Source organism: Cryptomeria japonica, chromosome 5 (genome assembly GCF_030272615.1).
Source record: "Cryptomeria japonica chromosome 5, Sugi_1.0, whole genome shotgun sequence".
NCBI classification, from domain to species: domain Eukaryota; kingdom Viridiplantae; phylum Streptophyta; class Pinopsida; order Cupressales; family Cupressaceae; genus Cryptomeria; species Cryptomeria japonica.
Window position 1 is genome coordinate 794860383 of NC_081409.1, and position 13999 is coordinate 794874381.

A 13999-nucleotide genomic window follows, 5' to 3' on the forward strand; every position below is an offset into this window, starting at 1 on the left:
AGGTGGTGAGACTCCTTCAACTCCGACTCGCAAGGTTACACCTCTGCAAGGTCCACTTGTAGTTGAGGAGCCTCATTCTCCACCTCCACCTAGACCTCGTTGGGCTTGTCAGACACTTGAGTAAGCGGGTTCTCTTGTTGGGGATCCTTCAGATACACAGAGGACTCGATCACAACATCACGACCTTCCACATGAATACATTGCTACCGCTTCCAATCCATGGACATTTTAGGAAACATCAAGGGTTCCCGAGTGGGACCAAGCTATGGAGGAAGAGTATACTTCCTTGATGAGGAACAACACATGGGAGTTAGTCCCTCTCCCTAAGGGGAGAAAGATGGTTCGATGTAAGTGGATCTATTGGACCAAGTTTTTCGTGGATGGTAGTGTGGATAAGTATAAGGCTTGAATTGTTGCGAAAGGTTTCTCACAAGTTCTAGGTGTTGAATATACTGAGACCTTTGCGCCCGTAGCCAAGATGAACTCCATTCGCTTGAAATTTTCTATTGTTGCAACTCATGGTTGGGCTGTACATCAAATGGATGTCAAGAGTGGTTTTCTTCATGGGGATCTTGATCAGGAGATATATATTGAGCAGCCACAGGGTTTCATCCAAGATTCTTCATTGGTTTGCAGACTGAGGAAATCTCTCTATGGCCTTAAGTAGGCCCCTAGAGCTTGGTATGCCAAGACGGATTCCTTCCTTCTCTCAGTAGGGTTCACCAGGTGTCATTTTGATCCGAATGTCTAAATCTTGCGTCAGGATGACTCACACTTAATACTTGTGCTCTATGTTGATGATTTGATCATTACAGGGAGCACCTCATCCATCATTAGCAGTGTCAAATTTGCTTTGCAGGAAAAATTTGCTATGACTGACTTGGATCTTTTGTACTACTTTCTTGGGATAGAGATTTCACAGTCACCTTCTAGGATTATACTTTCGCAGCCCAAGTATGTTGTTGATCTACTTGCACGCTTTCATATCGCTGATTGTAAGCCTCTATCGACTCTCTTTCTTTCAAAAGTCAAGCTTGAGGTTAAGTTCTCTTCTCCACTAGTTGATGCCACATTGTATCGTTAGCGTGTGGGTACTCTCATCTACTTGACTCATACACAACCTAACATTTCATTTGTCATTTGCACGGTTTCCTGCTTCATGCAGGAACCACATGAACTACATTGGAAAGTCGCCAAACGCATCCTACACTACATCCAGGGCACACATCATTATGGGATTCACTATGCAGCAGGCACAAGACTTTGCTTGGTTGGATAGATAGACTCCGATTGGGCTGGCGATCTTGATGATCGTAAGTCTACTTCTGGTTACAGCTTCCACCTTGGTTCAGGCCCCATTTGTTGGCAGAGCAAGAAGCAGCATGCTATTTCTCTCTCTTCAACTGAGGTTGAGTATCGAGGGGCTGTTAATGCAGCGACTGAGACTATTTGGCTTCAACATATTCTCACAGAGTTTGGGTTCTCCACTCCACGACCGATAGTTCTACATTGTGACAATCAAAGTGCTATTGCAATCTTGAAGAACCCGATTCAACATCAGCAAACCAAACACATCGAGATTCATATGCACTACATCCGAGAGTTGATTCAAGAGCAGGTCATTGGTTTGCAGTATTGTCCTACAGTGGAGCAGGTTGCAAACATATTCACTAAACCCTTCACCGAGAGTAAGTTCCAGCAATTGCGAGCTCTCTTGGGGGTGTGGGATGTTTCATTAGGGGGGTTCAGTTAACTTCTCCTTCCTCTCTTATGGGGGGGGGGCTTTTTGCTCTTTGAGGTTTTGTCGTTCTTCTTTGAGAGTCTTTTGTACATTTATCTCTCTTTTGGGGGGGATTTTTTTCCCATTGGGTTTTCTCCCTTTCTCCATTTGTGAGAGATTGCATTGCATAGGTTTTCTTGCATTTGCATATTGTACATGGGTACCTATCATGGCCTAGTAGCCGAGACCCATCTTGCATTGTTGACTTGAGTCTTCATTCCCCTAAGTTAAACTTAAGGAGGGGTGTTGGTGTAATTATTTATTCTTATAGGATATGATTACACTTGACTTAAGTTAACTTAGGATAATGCGTCTCATCGTAGTTTGGATATGAGACACTTAGGGAAGTGTGCACATAGGGATGTAGCTTGTAGGAGAAATTCCACCTTTTGTGGTCTTATCTTGCTGTTACACTCCACATTCAGTGGGTCATCCACCTCTTGTGGAATATTATATTATTTCTCCTACCTACCCCTACTTTTTCTTACCTACCCTTGTTTCTCATTCAACCACATGTCATGATTGTGTGCTCACATATCCTTTTGGCCTTGCCTATATATGTAGGCCTATATTCATTGTATTGATTAATCCATTTGATCATTTGTATATTGATGAGAATACAGTTTGTTCTTGTCATACTATTGTCTCTATTTTGTGCTTTTCATTGTGCCCTTGATCTTGGCAAGATCTCACAATTGTTGCCTTACTACATATAGCGAACTACCATATGGTAGTTAATAATTGTTAGTTTCTATTTGCAAAGAAATGATAGTACCTACAAGCTTTAAACAATCATGTTGTGAGGTAGGTGTCAACTTAATCATTTGAAATAATAATAACACTCATTCTCCTTCAAAGGGCAAGTGAAATGATAAAGTAATCAGACATATAAAGCTATTCCACATAATGTGAATTTAAATATAATTTAACTATATAAGGACATTTTGTTTAATGACAAATTCCATGTTGTAGCACCTAGATGGTGTTGAATTCAAATCATCTTCATTAAAAATATAATAACTTTATATATTATATTATTTTTTATTTAACAATGTAGTTATAAAACATAAAATATAATAATAACAAATATAAAAATTAGGTTCATCTTGTAGTGTGATGGTTAAGTGTTTGGATTGTTAATGGTTAAATCAAGATTAACAAAAATCAACGAATGGATATTTATCAGCTTGTCCATTTGACAAAAAATAATAAATAATTTTATTAAAAATAATTATTTAATATTGATCATTTTAAAATAATATAAAATCAACATAAAAATTATACTTTATTAAAAAATCATCTTTGTTATGATTGAATACAAAAAGAAAGAATAATTCACATAAGAATTTCCAAATAATAATAAAATATTTTGTTAAACAATAATTTAGAGAGGGGCAAATCAGACGATCCCATATGGAAGAAGGAAATTAATTTTGTCCAAATCAACTTAAATTAATTTTAATGTTGCGGGCCTCACTCTAATTTGTAAGCACCAATCTCCCTTATCTATTTATTTTTTCCTCCTCCATTCTATTCTATTCAATTACTTGCCTTCTGTGTTCCCCTACCTCACACTAGTTTGCTCTACCATGGCTGCTCTTTTCTTGTTAATTTTATTGCTTTCTGTATTTCTAATCTCCACTCTTCCTCATTCTCATCATTATCATCAACAAGAAGAATTGTTGTTCAGATTCAAAGCTGTCATTTCAAAGAATGACACTTCTCTGCCCGACTAGACTCCCCTTCACCACTTTTGCAACTGGTCTGCCATCACATGTCATTACAATTGTCACTCTGTCCATGCTAGCAATTTAAGCCTAATGAGTTTAGATGGCACCATCTCTCTCGTGCTTAGGAATTTCTACTCTCTTCGATCTCTTGATCTGTCCCACAATTACTTCATTGGTACAATTCCACCTCAACTCGGCCAACTCCCAAATCTATGGATACTCTCGCTATACGACAATCAATTACAAGGGACCATTCCACCCTCTTTGTCTGCTTGCCACCATTTGTATTTACTGGCACTCTCCTATAGCCAACTACATGGCACCATTCTATTGGAAGTGAAGTCCAACGGACTCCTTCCTTTCTCCACCAAAACTCTTGGCTATTCATATTCTCTTTGCAAGCACTTTAAGAGCTGATTGTAATTCATTTGTAGAAATTAATTGCTGGAGTTGATTGCAACTATGTATGTGTAAAACCAGATTGGTGATTAATAGATTGATTCCCCTGCTTCAAGTGTGGATGTAGGCAATTGCTGAACCAATGATAAATCTGTGTGTCTTACTTGTTTGTGTTGTACGTTATTTAATTTTGTTTATCTGATGTTTTCAATTCGTTTCTTCATCCTAACAATTGGTATCTGAGCGAGGTTAGATTGCTGTTTATATTTTGGTGTTTGAATTTCCAGAATCATGGAAGAATCAAAGATAGAGAAGTTCTCTGTTCAGAGCTTCGGGTTATGGAAAATGCAGATGGAGTCTTTGCTGATAAAGTAAGACCTTTCACTCGCACTTGAAGGGAAAGCAAAGAAACCAGCTAGGATGGCTGATGAAGAATGGAAAAAATTGGACAAGAAGGCGAGAGCGACAATTTTTCTCTCGCTGTCCAATAATGTTCTCTTCAATGTCACGGGTGATGCAACAAAAAAAGATGTATGGGATAGACTCTCAGCCATGTATGAAATGGTGTTGACTGCAAATAAAGTTTATATTATGAAGCGCTTGTACAAACTAAAAATGAAGGAAGGTTGTACTATGGCAAACCACATCAATGAATTCAATACATTGATTAGTCAAGCAACTTCGGTGGGGATGACACAAGATGATGAAAGCAAGGTTGTTTTGTTATTATGTTCTTTACCAAGAAGTTGGGATGGTGTTGTAACAGCAGTTAGCACATCTATATCCGGTAAAAATAAGTTGGTTTTTAATGATGTAGCAGCTACTCTTCTCAGCGAGGATTTGAGAAGAAAGAATGATGAACCTTCATCCAGTGAAGCCTTAATGGTGGTCAGCACCAATAATAGAGGTAGAAGTCATAATAGAGGTAGAAATAATTACCATAGACGTTCGAAATCAGCAAAGAGATCAAAGGCTAGAAACAAAAATGGTGAATGTTGGTTTTGTGGCAAAGTTGGTCATGTGAAAAAGGATTGTAGAAACTTCAAAAGGGCACAAGAGAGAGTGCAGGTCAATGAAGCAAATACAATTTATGATAAAGATGATAGTGTATTAATCCTTTCAACAACCGACACTACTCTGGATTCATGGGTGCTTGATTCCGGTGCCTCCTATCATGCTACCTCATATCTTGAAGCATTCATTAACTACCATGAAGGTCATTTTGGAAATGTTTTCTTAGGAGATAACAAAGCTTGTGAAATTACAAGCAAAGGGGATGTATTGCTACCATTAGAATGTGGTAAAACATGGCTACTCAAAGATGTTCACCAATTCCCAAAATTGAAGCGAAATTTGATATCCGTTGGACAGCTCTTTGGTCAAGGTCTTAATGTTAATTTTCTCCTGGATACATGGAAAGTAACCCATGGTACCATGCTGATTGCAAATGGTAATAAAGTGGGAAGCCTATACATATTTAAGACTCATGGTGAAGTGGGAGCTGCAATGGTGATTGAGGACAGCAAAGTGGATCTTTGACATCAAAGACTTGGGCACATTAGCAAGAAAGGTCTCCATGTTATGCATACAAGAAATCAGCTATCGGGCCTCAGACTTGTGGACTTAGCCTTTTGTGAACATTGTCTTTATGACAAACAAAAGAGAGTCAGTTTTTTGAAAGGAGGGCATGACACAAAGACAACACCGTTGGAGCTTGTATACTCGGATGTTTTTGGACCGACCGAGGTAACCTCCATTGGAGGAGCTAACTAATTTGTAACATTTCTTGATGATTGTACAAGAAAAGTATGGATTTAAATGCTTTCTAGGAAATCTGAAGTATTTTCAAATTAAAAATTTTCAAGGCTTTAGTTGAAAATTAGATTGGGCATAGGATTAAATGCTTACAAACCGATAATGGTGGGGAATTTTGTTCACATGAATTTGATGATTTTTGTGCTGATAATGGGATTAGAAGAATCAAGGTTGTTCCTTTCACTCCTCAAGAAAACGGTGCAGCCGAGAGGATGAATAGAACAATTCTTGAAAAGGAACGATGTATGTTGTCTAATGCAGGTTTAGGCAAAGAATTTTGGGCAGAAGCATGTAACACAACAGTGTATTTAATCAACTGAAGTCTATCATCTGAATTGGATTTTGGTATTCCGGAAGATGAATGGCAAGGGAAGAGGATTTCATACTCACATCTTCATGTGTTTGGATGCGAATCCTTTTCGCATATACCCAAGGAAAAGCGAATGAAATTGGATCCAAAGTCGCTGAAATGTATCTTTGTGGGGTATGGAGAAGAGCGGTTTAGTTTCAGACTGTGGGATTCAGTTCACAAAAGGATTGTTCGCAATAGGGATGTAGTTTTTCATGAAACCTCCTTTCCCGCACTACAAGATGCAAATAAATCAGAGACAGAATATGTCCCTACATATGTCTCTATTTTAGAATTCGACTACCAGTGCTTTGCCTTCGATCTCTCATTTAGTGGGAGCTCCTATGACATCTACATCAGTTGAATATAATTCTCAGTCTGAGAATGATGAAGTGAGTGCCGATAATATTTGGTATCTTTCAATTATGAAATTGGGGGTCTATAGAACAGAGCATATCCTCCCCTAAATAGCACTCATGTCATAGGAAACTCAGAAGAGCATTCTTACGGTGAGCATTTTGGCTCACACTATTCCCATTTGGCTGGGCACACTCCACGGTGGTCTACAAATCCACCATATCCTGCAAAATTTGTCTTCATTCCCTCACGACATGCTAAGCAGTCCGCACACCCACCTCCATGGAAGCCTCCCCAAGCATGTGTCTCCCCTCACTCCTCGCATGACCTGCCAATGCTGCAGGCTTCCCTCGAGCCCCCCACAGCTTCCTTCCCCTCTCCGCAGGCTCTCTCTCGTGAGCTCCCCGCCTACTCTCATGCCATGGCCTCTCCACCGCCCCGTCTCCTGCACTCACCTATAGTTATGGAGTCTCTGCCACCATCGTGCATCCAAACTGTTGATGGTGATGTGGCAGCCCCCTCCCACAGACCCAGCTCCCTGCACAAACAGTCATTGCAGGTAGAGCACGATGCTTCTGCAGGTCCTCTTTCCCACGATTTGTCTGCATCCAATGTGGACAAAAATCCATAGGTCAATAAAATTACTAGGCCAATTAATTATGGGAGAGATATGAGTTTGCATCAATAGGGATTACAAAAATTGAATGAATCTACTATTGAAACAGAGAGTCAATTGAGGAAATCAACCAGACAGAGGCAACCCCCTGTAAAGTTCTTTGATTATGATTTACTATTTTGTGAAGAAGTTGAACCTTCTTTGCTCATCTCTAATCAAACAGAGCCTGCAACATACAAAGAAGCTTGTAAAAATGCAGACCATGATAACTGGCACGCTGCAATGTGCGAAGAAGTGGACGCACTAGTGAGAAATCAAACATGGGATTTGGTGCCACTTCCGCCTAACAGAAAGGCATTAAGAAATAAATGGGTGTATAAACAAAAAGATGAAGCCGATGGTCACAAAATATTTTGAGCAAGACTGGTTGTAAAGGGATATTCTGAACAGCAAGACCTCGACTTCAATGAAATTTTCTTGCCAGTAGTTAAAATGACTACCATCCAAGCAGTATTGGGCTTAGTTGTAGCCTGGGATCTTGAACTTGAACAGTTGGATGTGAAGACGACATTTCTCCATGGTGATCTTGATGAGGAACTATTTATGCATCAGCTGGAAGGGTTCATTAAAAAGGGGCAGGAACACCTTTATTGCAGATTGAAATGCAATTTGTATGGGCTTAAGCAAGCCCCCCAGTAGTAGTATCTTAAATTTGACAATTTCATGATTGATCACAAGTTTACTTGCAGTGAGTCTGATCCTTCTATCTATTACAAGAAGCTTCCTAATGGCGAATTTGTCATTCTTCTCCTTTATGTGGATGATATGCTAGTGGCTGACACAAGCATGAGGATTGTGAGTGAACTTAAAACTCACTTAGCAAAGGAATTTTCCATGACAGATTTAGGGGTAGCAAAGAAGATCCTAGGAATGACTATTTTTCGGGATAGAAAAAAGAGAGAACTCAAACTATCTCAGCAAGACTACATTAAAAAAGTCTTTGACAGATTTGGTATGGCAGATGCTAATTCTGTTTGTGTACCCTTAGCCTCTCATTTTCATTTGTCTTCTCAATTGTGTCCTAAAACACAAGAAGATAAGGAGTTTATGGATAAAATTCCATACAAATTTTTAGTTGGAAGCCTCATGTATGCTATGGTGTCTACTCGACCGGACATTGCTCATGTCATAGGATTGGTGAGCAGATTTATGGCTAACCCAAGCAAATCACATTGGGAGGCGGTCAAACATATCTTGAGGTATCTCAAGGGTACTTCTGATTTTTGTTTATGGTTTGGAAAGGACAAGGCAGTTTTGCAAGGGTTTACCGATTCTGATTTTGCCGGTGACTTAGACAAAAGAAAGTCTACTTCTTGTTATGCTTCACATTTGTCGGGGTAGCGATTAGTTGGGCTTCAAAATTGCAACATGCAGTTGCTTAATCAACTACGGAGGTTGAATACATAGCTCTTTCTGAGGGAGCAAAAAAGATGGCATGGCTGCAACTCTTGTTCAGCAAGTTGGGTTTGAAGCAATTAGATTTTTCTTTTTTTTGTGATAACAACAATGCCATTTTCATGACTAAACATCAAACATCTCAGCCACGGTCAAAACATGTTGATGTTTACAGTCATTATGTTCGCCATATGGTCAAAGAAGGCAAGTTTCATGTAGATAAGATTCATACCGACCTGAATCCAGCTGACGTGCTCACTAAAGTGGTTAAGTGGGAGAAGTTCGATTTCTGTCAAGCTTCTCTCGGCCTTTCCAATAACTGATAGCAGGACTGAGTGGGGGAATCGACTTGTTGCAGCAGTTCGTTGGTCTTCAGTGGGAGATTGTTGGAAGTGAAGTCCAATGGACTCCTTCCTTTTTCCGCCAAAACTCTTGGCTATTCATATTCTCTTTGCAAGCTCTTTAAGAGCTGATTGTAATTCTTTTCTAGAAATTAATTGCTGGAGCTGATTGCAGCTGTGTATGTGTAAAACCAAATTGGTGATTAATAGATTGATTCCCCTGTTTCAAGTGTTGATGTAGGCAATTGCCAAACCACGATAAATCTGTGTGTCTTACTTGTTTGTGTCGTGCATTATTTAATTCTGTTTATCTGCTATTTTCAATTCGTTTCTTCATCCTAACACATTCCGCCTGAGCTCAATCTCCTCACAAGTTTGAAGTACCTCTACTTGGCCGTTAATAGTCTCTCAGGTACCATTCCACCCTCTTTCGAAAATCTGTCCACCTTAATTGAATTAGATTTGGAGGGAAATAAGCTCAATGGTCCCATTTCCAGTTCTTTAGGAAATCTGTCAGCCTTGACTTATTTGAACTTGGGACAAAACCATCTCCAAGGCCCCATTCCTCTTGAACTGGGAATGCTCACTAACGTAGTGGAGTTTGAATTTTTTGAAAATAACCTATCAGACACCATTCCTAGTTCTTTAACAAATCTTTCAAAGTTTAATCGATTAGATTTATCTATAAACCAGATTCGAGGAAATATTCCATGGGAAATTGGAACCAGGCTCCCCAATTTGGAATACCTTAGTTTATGGAGAAATCAGCTTAGTGGAAACATCCCAAGCTCCTTGGGAAATTGTTCCCGTCTCGAAGTACTACTTTTAAATACAAACCAGCTCGGTGGAACGGTTCCAATAGAGCTAGGTAAGTTGAACTTTCTCACCAATCTTTACCTACACACCAATCAACTTGTTAGTGATAGCAGTAAGAGTTTGGGCTTTCTCACTGCTCTCACAAATTCCTCCCGCTTGCAAGAAATATATATAGGAAATAATCGATTCACTGGTAAATTGCCTCCATCCATAGGCCAACTGTCTTCCAATCTCAATAAGCTGAGTTTATCAGGAAACATGGTAAGCGGGAATATACCAGAACAGATTGTCAATCTGACAAACTTAACCTTCTTAGATTTAGCCAACAATATTTTCAGCGGCAATATTCCTTGTGGAATTAAAAGACTCCATTTGTTGGAAGTATTGTATTTGCCTAGGAACAATTTAGAAGGAACCATTCCAAGTGAGATAGGTCAAATGCAACATCTAGGACTATTATCTCTTCATCACAATCAGTTATCTGGAAAAATAGCAGATTCTCTTTGTCACTCCCAGCAGTTGAGACGTCTCTTTCTCCACCACAACAAGTTATCAGGGGAGATCCCCGTTAGTTTGGAGGGATGTCAGAAGTTGGAGCTCCTCGACTTATCCTACAAAAAACTAGGGGGCACGATACCTGGTGAAGTCATTGCCAGCCTTAAAAATCTGGCATTCTACCTCAATCTTTCATGGAATTCTCTGGAAGGGTCTTTGCCACGAGAGATGAGTAAAATTGTAATGGCTCAAGCCATAGATATCTCTGGAAATCAACTAAGTGGGGTCATTCCAAAATCTCTAGGAGACTGCACAGCATTAGAGCGTCTAAATCTGTCCCACAACACCTTTGTAGGTCCAATACCAAATTCACTCTCCAAATTAAAAAATCTCCAAGAAATGGATCTTTCTTTCAATAATTTGTCAGGGAAGATTGCAGAAGTAGGATTGTTTCCAAATAGAACTGTTGTAATATTGTTTATGGGAAACCCCGGCCTATGTGGCACAAAAAAATATTCATTGCCTCCATGCTCAAATCGGAGACAGGAAAAACATCCCCTGCTTAAAAAAATAGTGTTATCAGTTGTTGGAACCATTGTATTTGTATTATGCTTGTTCATTTTATGAATTCTATGGAGGCATAGACTTTCAAGGCAGCTAGTCCGTCCCTCAATCTTTATTTTTCAAAGGCTCAGCTATCCAAAATTTTCTTATCAAGATCTTGTGCTTGCAACATCTGGATTTGATGAGTCAAACTTGCTAGGAGTGGGTAACTTTGGATCTGTGTACAAAGGCATCTTGAGGGATGGTAGGATAATTGCCATCAAGACTCGTCATTTATAAAATGAAGAAGCTCTTAAGGGTTTTAAGAGAGAGTGCAAATTGTTAGGGAGGATTCGGCACCGTAACCTCATTAGAATCATAAGTGCATTCTTCTACCCTAATTTGAAAGGTTTGGTTCTTGAATTTGCATGTAATGGGAGCTTGGAAAGACATTTGCACCCTGACAGGGATGATGATGAAGGCTTTTGTAAATTCGGATTGAGTGAGTGTTTAAGCATTGCTGTAGATGTAGCCCATGGCTTGGAATATTTACATCATGATTGTCCTCTGCAAATTGTACATCATGATTGTCCTCTGCAAATTGTACACTGTGACTTAAGACCTAGCAATGTGCTCTTGGATGCCAACATGACAGCCCTTGTCAATGATTTTGGTATTTCCCGTTTAACTACAAAAAATTCCATGGATTCACTCAGTACAACAACATTTGCACTTAAAGGATCTATTGGATATATTGCTCCAGGTAAAACTCAAATTGCGTTTTTATTACACTGGCATTATCATTTTGTTTATTAGCTTTTTATGAAGTTAATGAGTAAAATTGATTGTAGAATATGGACTGGGTGGAAATGCCTCTATTAAGGGAGATGTTTATAGCTGTGGAATTCTGATATTAGAGATGGTTACAAGGAAGAGGCCAAGTGATGACATGTTTGTGGGAGACATGACCTTGCAAAAGTGGGTGAGCTCAGCTTTCCCAAACAGACTGGCAGAAATTGTTGATAGCGGGCTGATAGTGGGTGAAAACATGGAAGACAACAATTATCTAATTTCTTTGATTCATGTTGGTTTGCTTTGTAGTAGTGAATCACCTAGAGAAAGACCTTCCATAAGAGATGTATGCAATGCCTTGGAGAGCCTCAAGACATCTTTGGTGGGAGGTGCAGCTGGTTCCAATTTTACAGCCACCATATCAGAACTCCTGGAGAATACCAATCCCACAAGAACATTGGCATCTGACAGTCAAAGTTCCTCGTTCTAGATGTTTATAACTTCCATTAAGAAGTTTCAGTTGTATATGTCTGATAGTTTTAGTTCTATGAGCTTGTAAGTTGTTCCAATTCATGTGTTTTCATTAGACTAGTATGATGTTGTCAACGCATACATATTCAGATAATGCGATCCGTGCAACATATTGTTATTCTCTCATTATGCGCAATAGTTTAAAAGTGTTCTTTCGTTACCAAATATTCAAAAACATGAAACCAACAGCCTAAAACCCTGTAATTATTGTTGTTATTATTATTTATAATGTTTCATTTGTACGAATATTTTATTACTTTTTAAGTATAATAAAAGCTAAACTATTATTAGAGTCGTTTAAAATGTATGCGCAGTGGAAGCTGTAATGTAATTCGGGGAGCCTGCGGACAAAATAGAGGCTTGGATATGTTTGATTTAGAAATGTGTATAAAGCATATTAGATGGAAGATATAGTGTTGCTTTTTAGAAATTTGTATAAAGCATATTAGATGAAAGATAGTGTTATTGATTCTATTGAGAATCTCGATAGTCTATTTTTTTTTTCAAATTGGACCATATGAAATCAAAATAATTTAAATTGGGAAACAAAAATATCATCTAAAATAGAAAAGTAATGGTAATGACTTTTTAAAATTGATTTTGTATCTTTATATATTTTTTATATTCATAAATATATCCTTTGATTCATATATTTGATGCTCAACTAAACCTACACATTTTATTTCTTAATTCATTGATTTTTGTCAATACTTGTTTCCTATAAGGTCTACTAGTGTTTAAAATACTTTTAGAGAGTTATTAAATTTGTAGGATACATGTTCTCCTAAGTTTTTGATTATATAAGTAGGGAGAAGGCCCTGAACCTATGAAACAACAAGATTACCACACATCAACATTAACCCCAGCTGAGAACAACCATCCCACAAAACATAGAATCAGAGCCCCCATATCAAAAGTAATAAAAATCTTCATATCCCTATAGCATAACCTGTTAAGTCTAACAAGTTTCCATATACCTATCTCACTAATATCATAATATATGTCTATAACAAACATAACATTATCAAAGTTTAGCATAATTAGTCCAAATATAATGGCATGCAAGCCCAACATATAAACCATTTTCATATCATAACAAAACACAACAAAGAACCTAAGCAAAAAAAACCAAAGAGAAGCTAATCCTTCTTTATCAAGTTCTAGTTCCTTTGGAGACTATCTATTTTGAGGTTCCCAGGTGTCCATCTACCAATCTCCATCATCAGCATCTTTCACCTCCTTACCCTGTTTTGCCAGCTTCTTGCTGAAGGCATTACTGATATTGTCAAAATCCTTTTTGTATTCCACATTCTTCTCCTCTAGGTTAACAATTCTCCATTTTAACTCCTTCAAATGCTCAAGCATATCCTTATTATTTTCATTTTCAAGTGGAGGTTCTTGAGAATAGGGGACCATTTCCTCATTATCTAGATAGTTGGGAGCCAACGGGTTTTGGTTAGAGTTATCCTAATCCTCTTCCTTTTCATTGTCCTCTTCCTTTTCACTTTCTTCCTCCATCTCATCTTCAAAATTTTCTTCTGGGTCTTCATCTTCCACCTAAAAATCATCATCCTCTGAATTCTCCCTAGAGGTTTCCTCATTATCTTTGAGGTTGTAGACTTCCTGCCAAGTTAACCCTTGGAAAAGGCTAGTTTTATTAGTAAAAATATCATGCAAATTTTCTCGATGAATATGTCAATGATAATTTCTTTAGTGCAACAAATTTAAGTGTTCTAATAATTGCTCCTCAAATTCTTATATAATATTAAATGAGAGATGATATTCTTGAATATAAGAGTATATGATATCAATGTAATTGAATGTCTTTAAATATTGACACAGAGAAACAAATCATGCATACACATTTGGTACACTCACAACAACTAGTGAAATAAACAAGAATCGACCAAATTTTTATCTTAGTTTAAGAAATTCCAAAGTTGAATCCATGGACCTAAGATCACTTTGACAACCATAAGA

The 13999-nt window shown here is 38.2% G+C and overlaps 1 protein-coding gene across 1 annotated transcript; it reads left to right on the plus strand.

Annotated features, from left to right (window-relative positions):
- The first annotated feature begins 9421 nt into the window (after window positions 1–9421).
- Window positions 9422–11978, plus strand: LOC131044134 (putative leucine-rich repeat receptor-like serine/threonine-protein kinase At2g24130). Its single transcript, XM_059221009.1, has 3 exons — window positions 9422–10652; window positions 11106–11459; window positions 11548–11978. Exons 1-3 carry the CDS (start codon window positions 9422–9424, stop codon window positions 11976–11978), a joined length of 2016 nt encoding a protein of 671 aa, XP_059076992.1.
- Window positions 11979–13999: the final 2021 nt, after the last annotated feature.

Excerpts from the sequence above, each read along its gene's own strand:
- LOC131044134 (XM_059221009.1), top strand. The coding sequence starts at position 9,422 with ATGCTCACTAACGTAGTGGAGTTTGAATTTTTTGAAAATAACCTATCA. Across the intron at positions 10,653-11,105 it reads TATGGGAAACCCCGGCCTAT|GTTTGGTTCTTGAATTTGCA; the intron begins GTGGCACAAAAA and ends CTAATTTGAAAG. Across the intron at positions 11,460-11,547 it reads TATTGGATATATTGCTCCAG|AATATGGACTGGGTGGAAAT; the intron begins GTAAAACTCAAA and ends AATTGATTGTAG.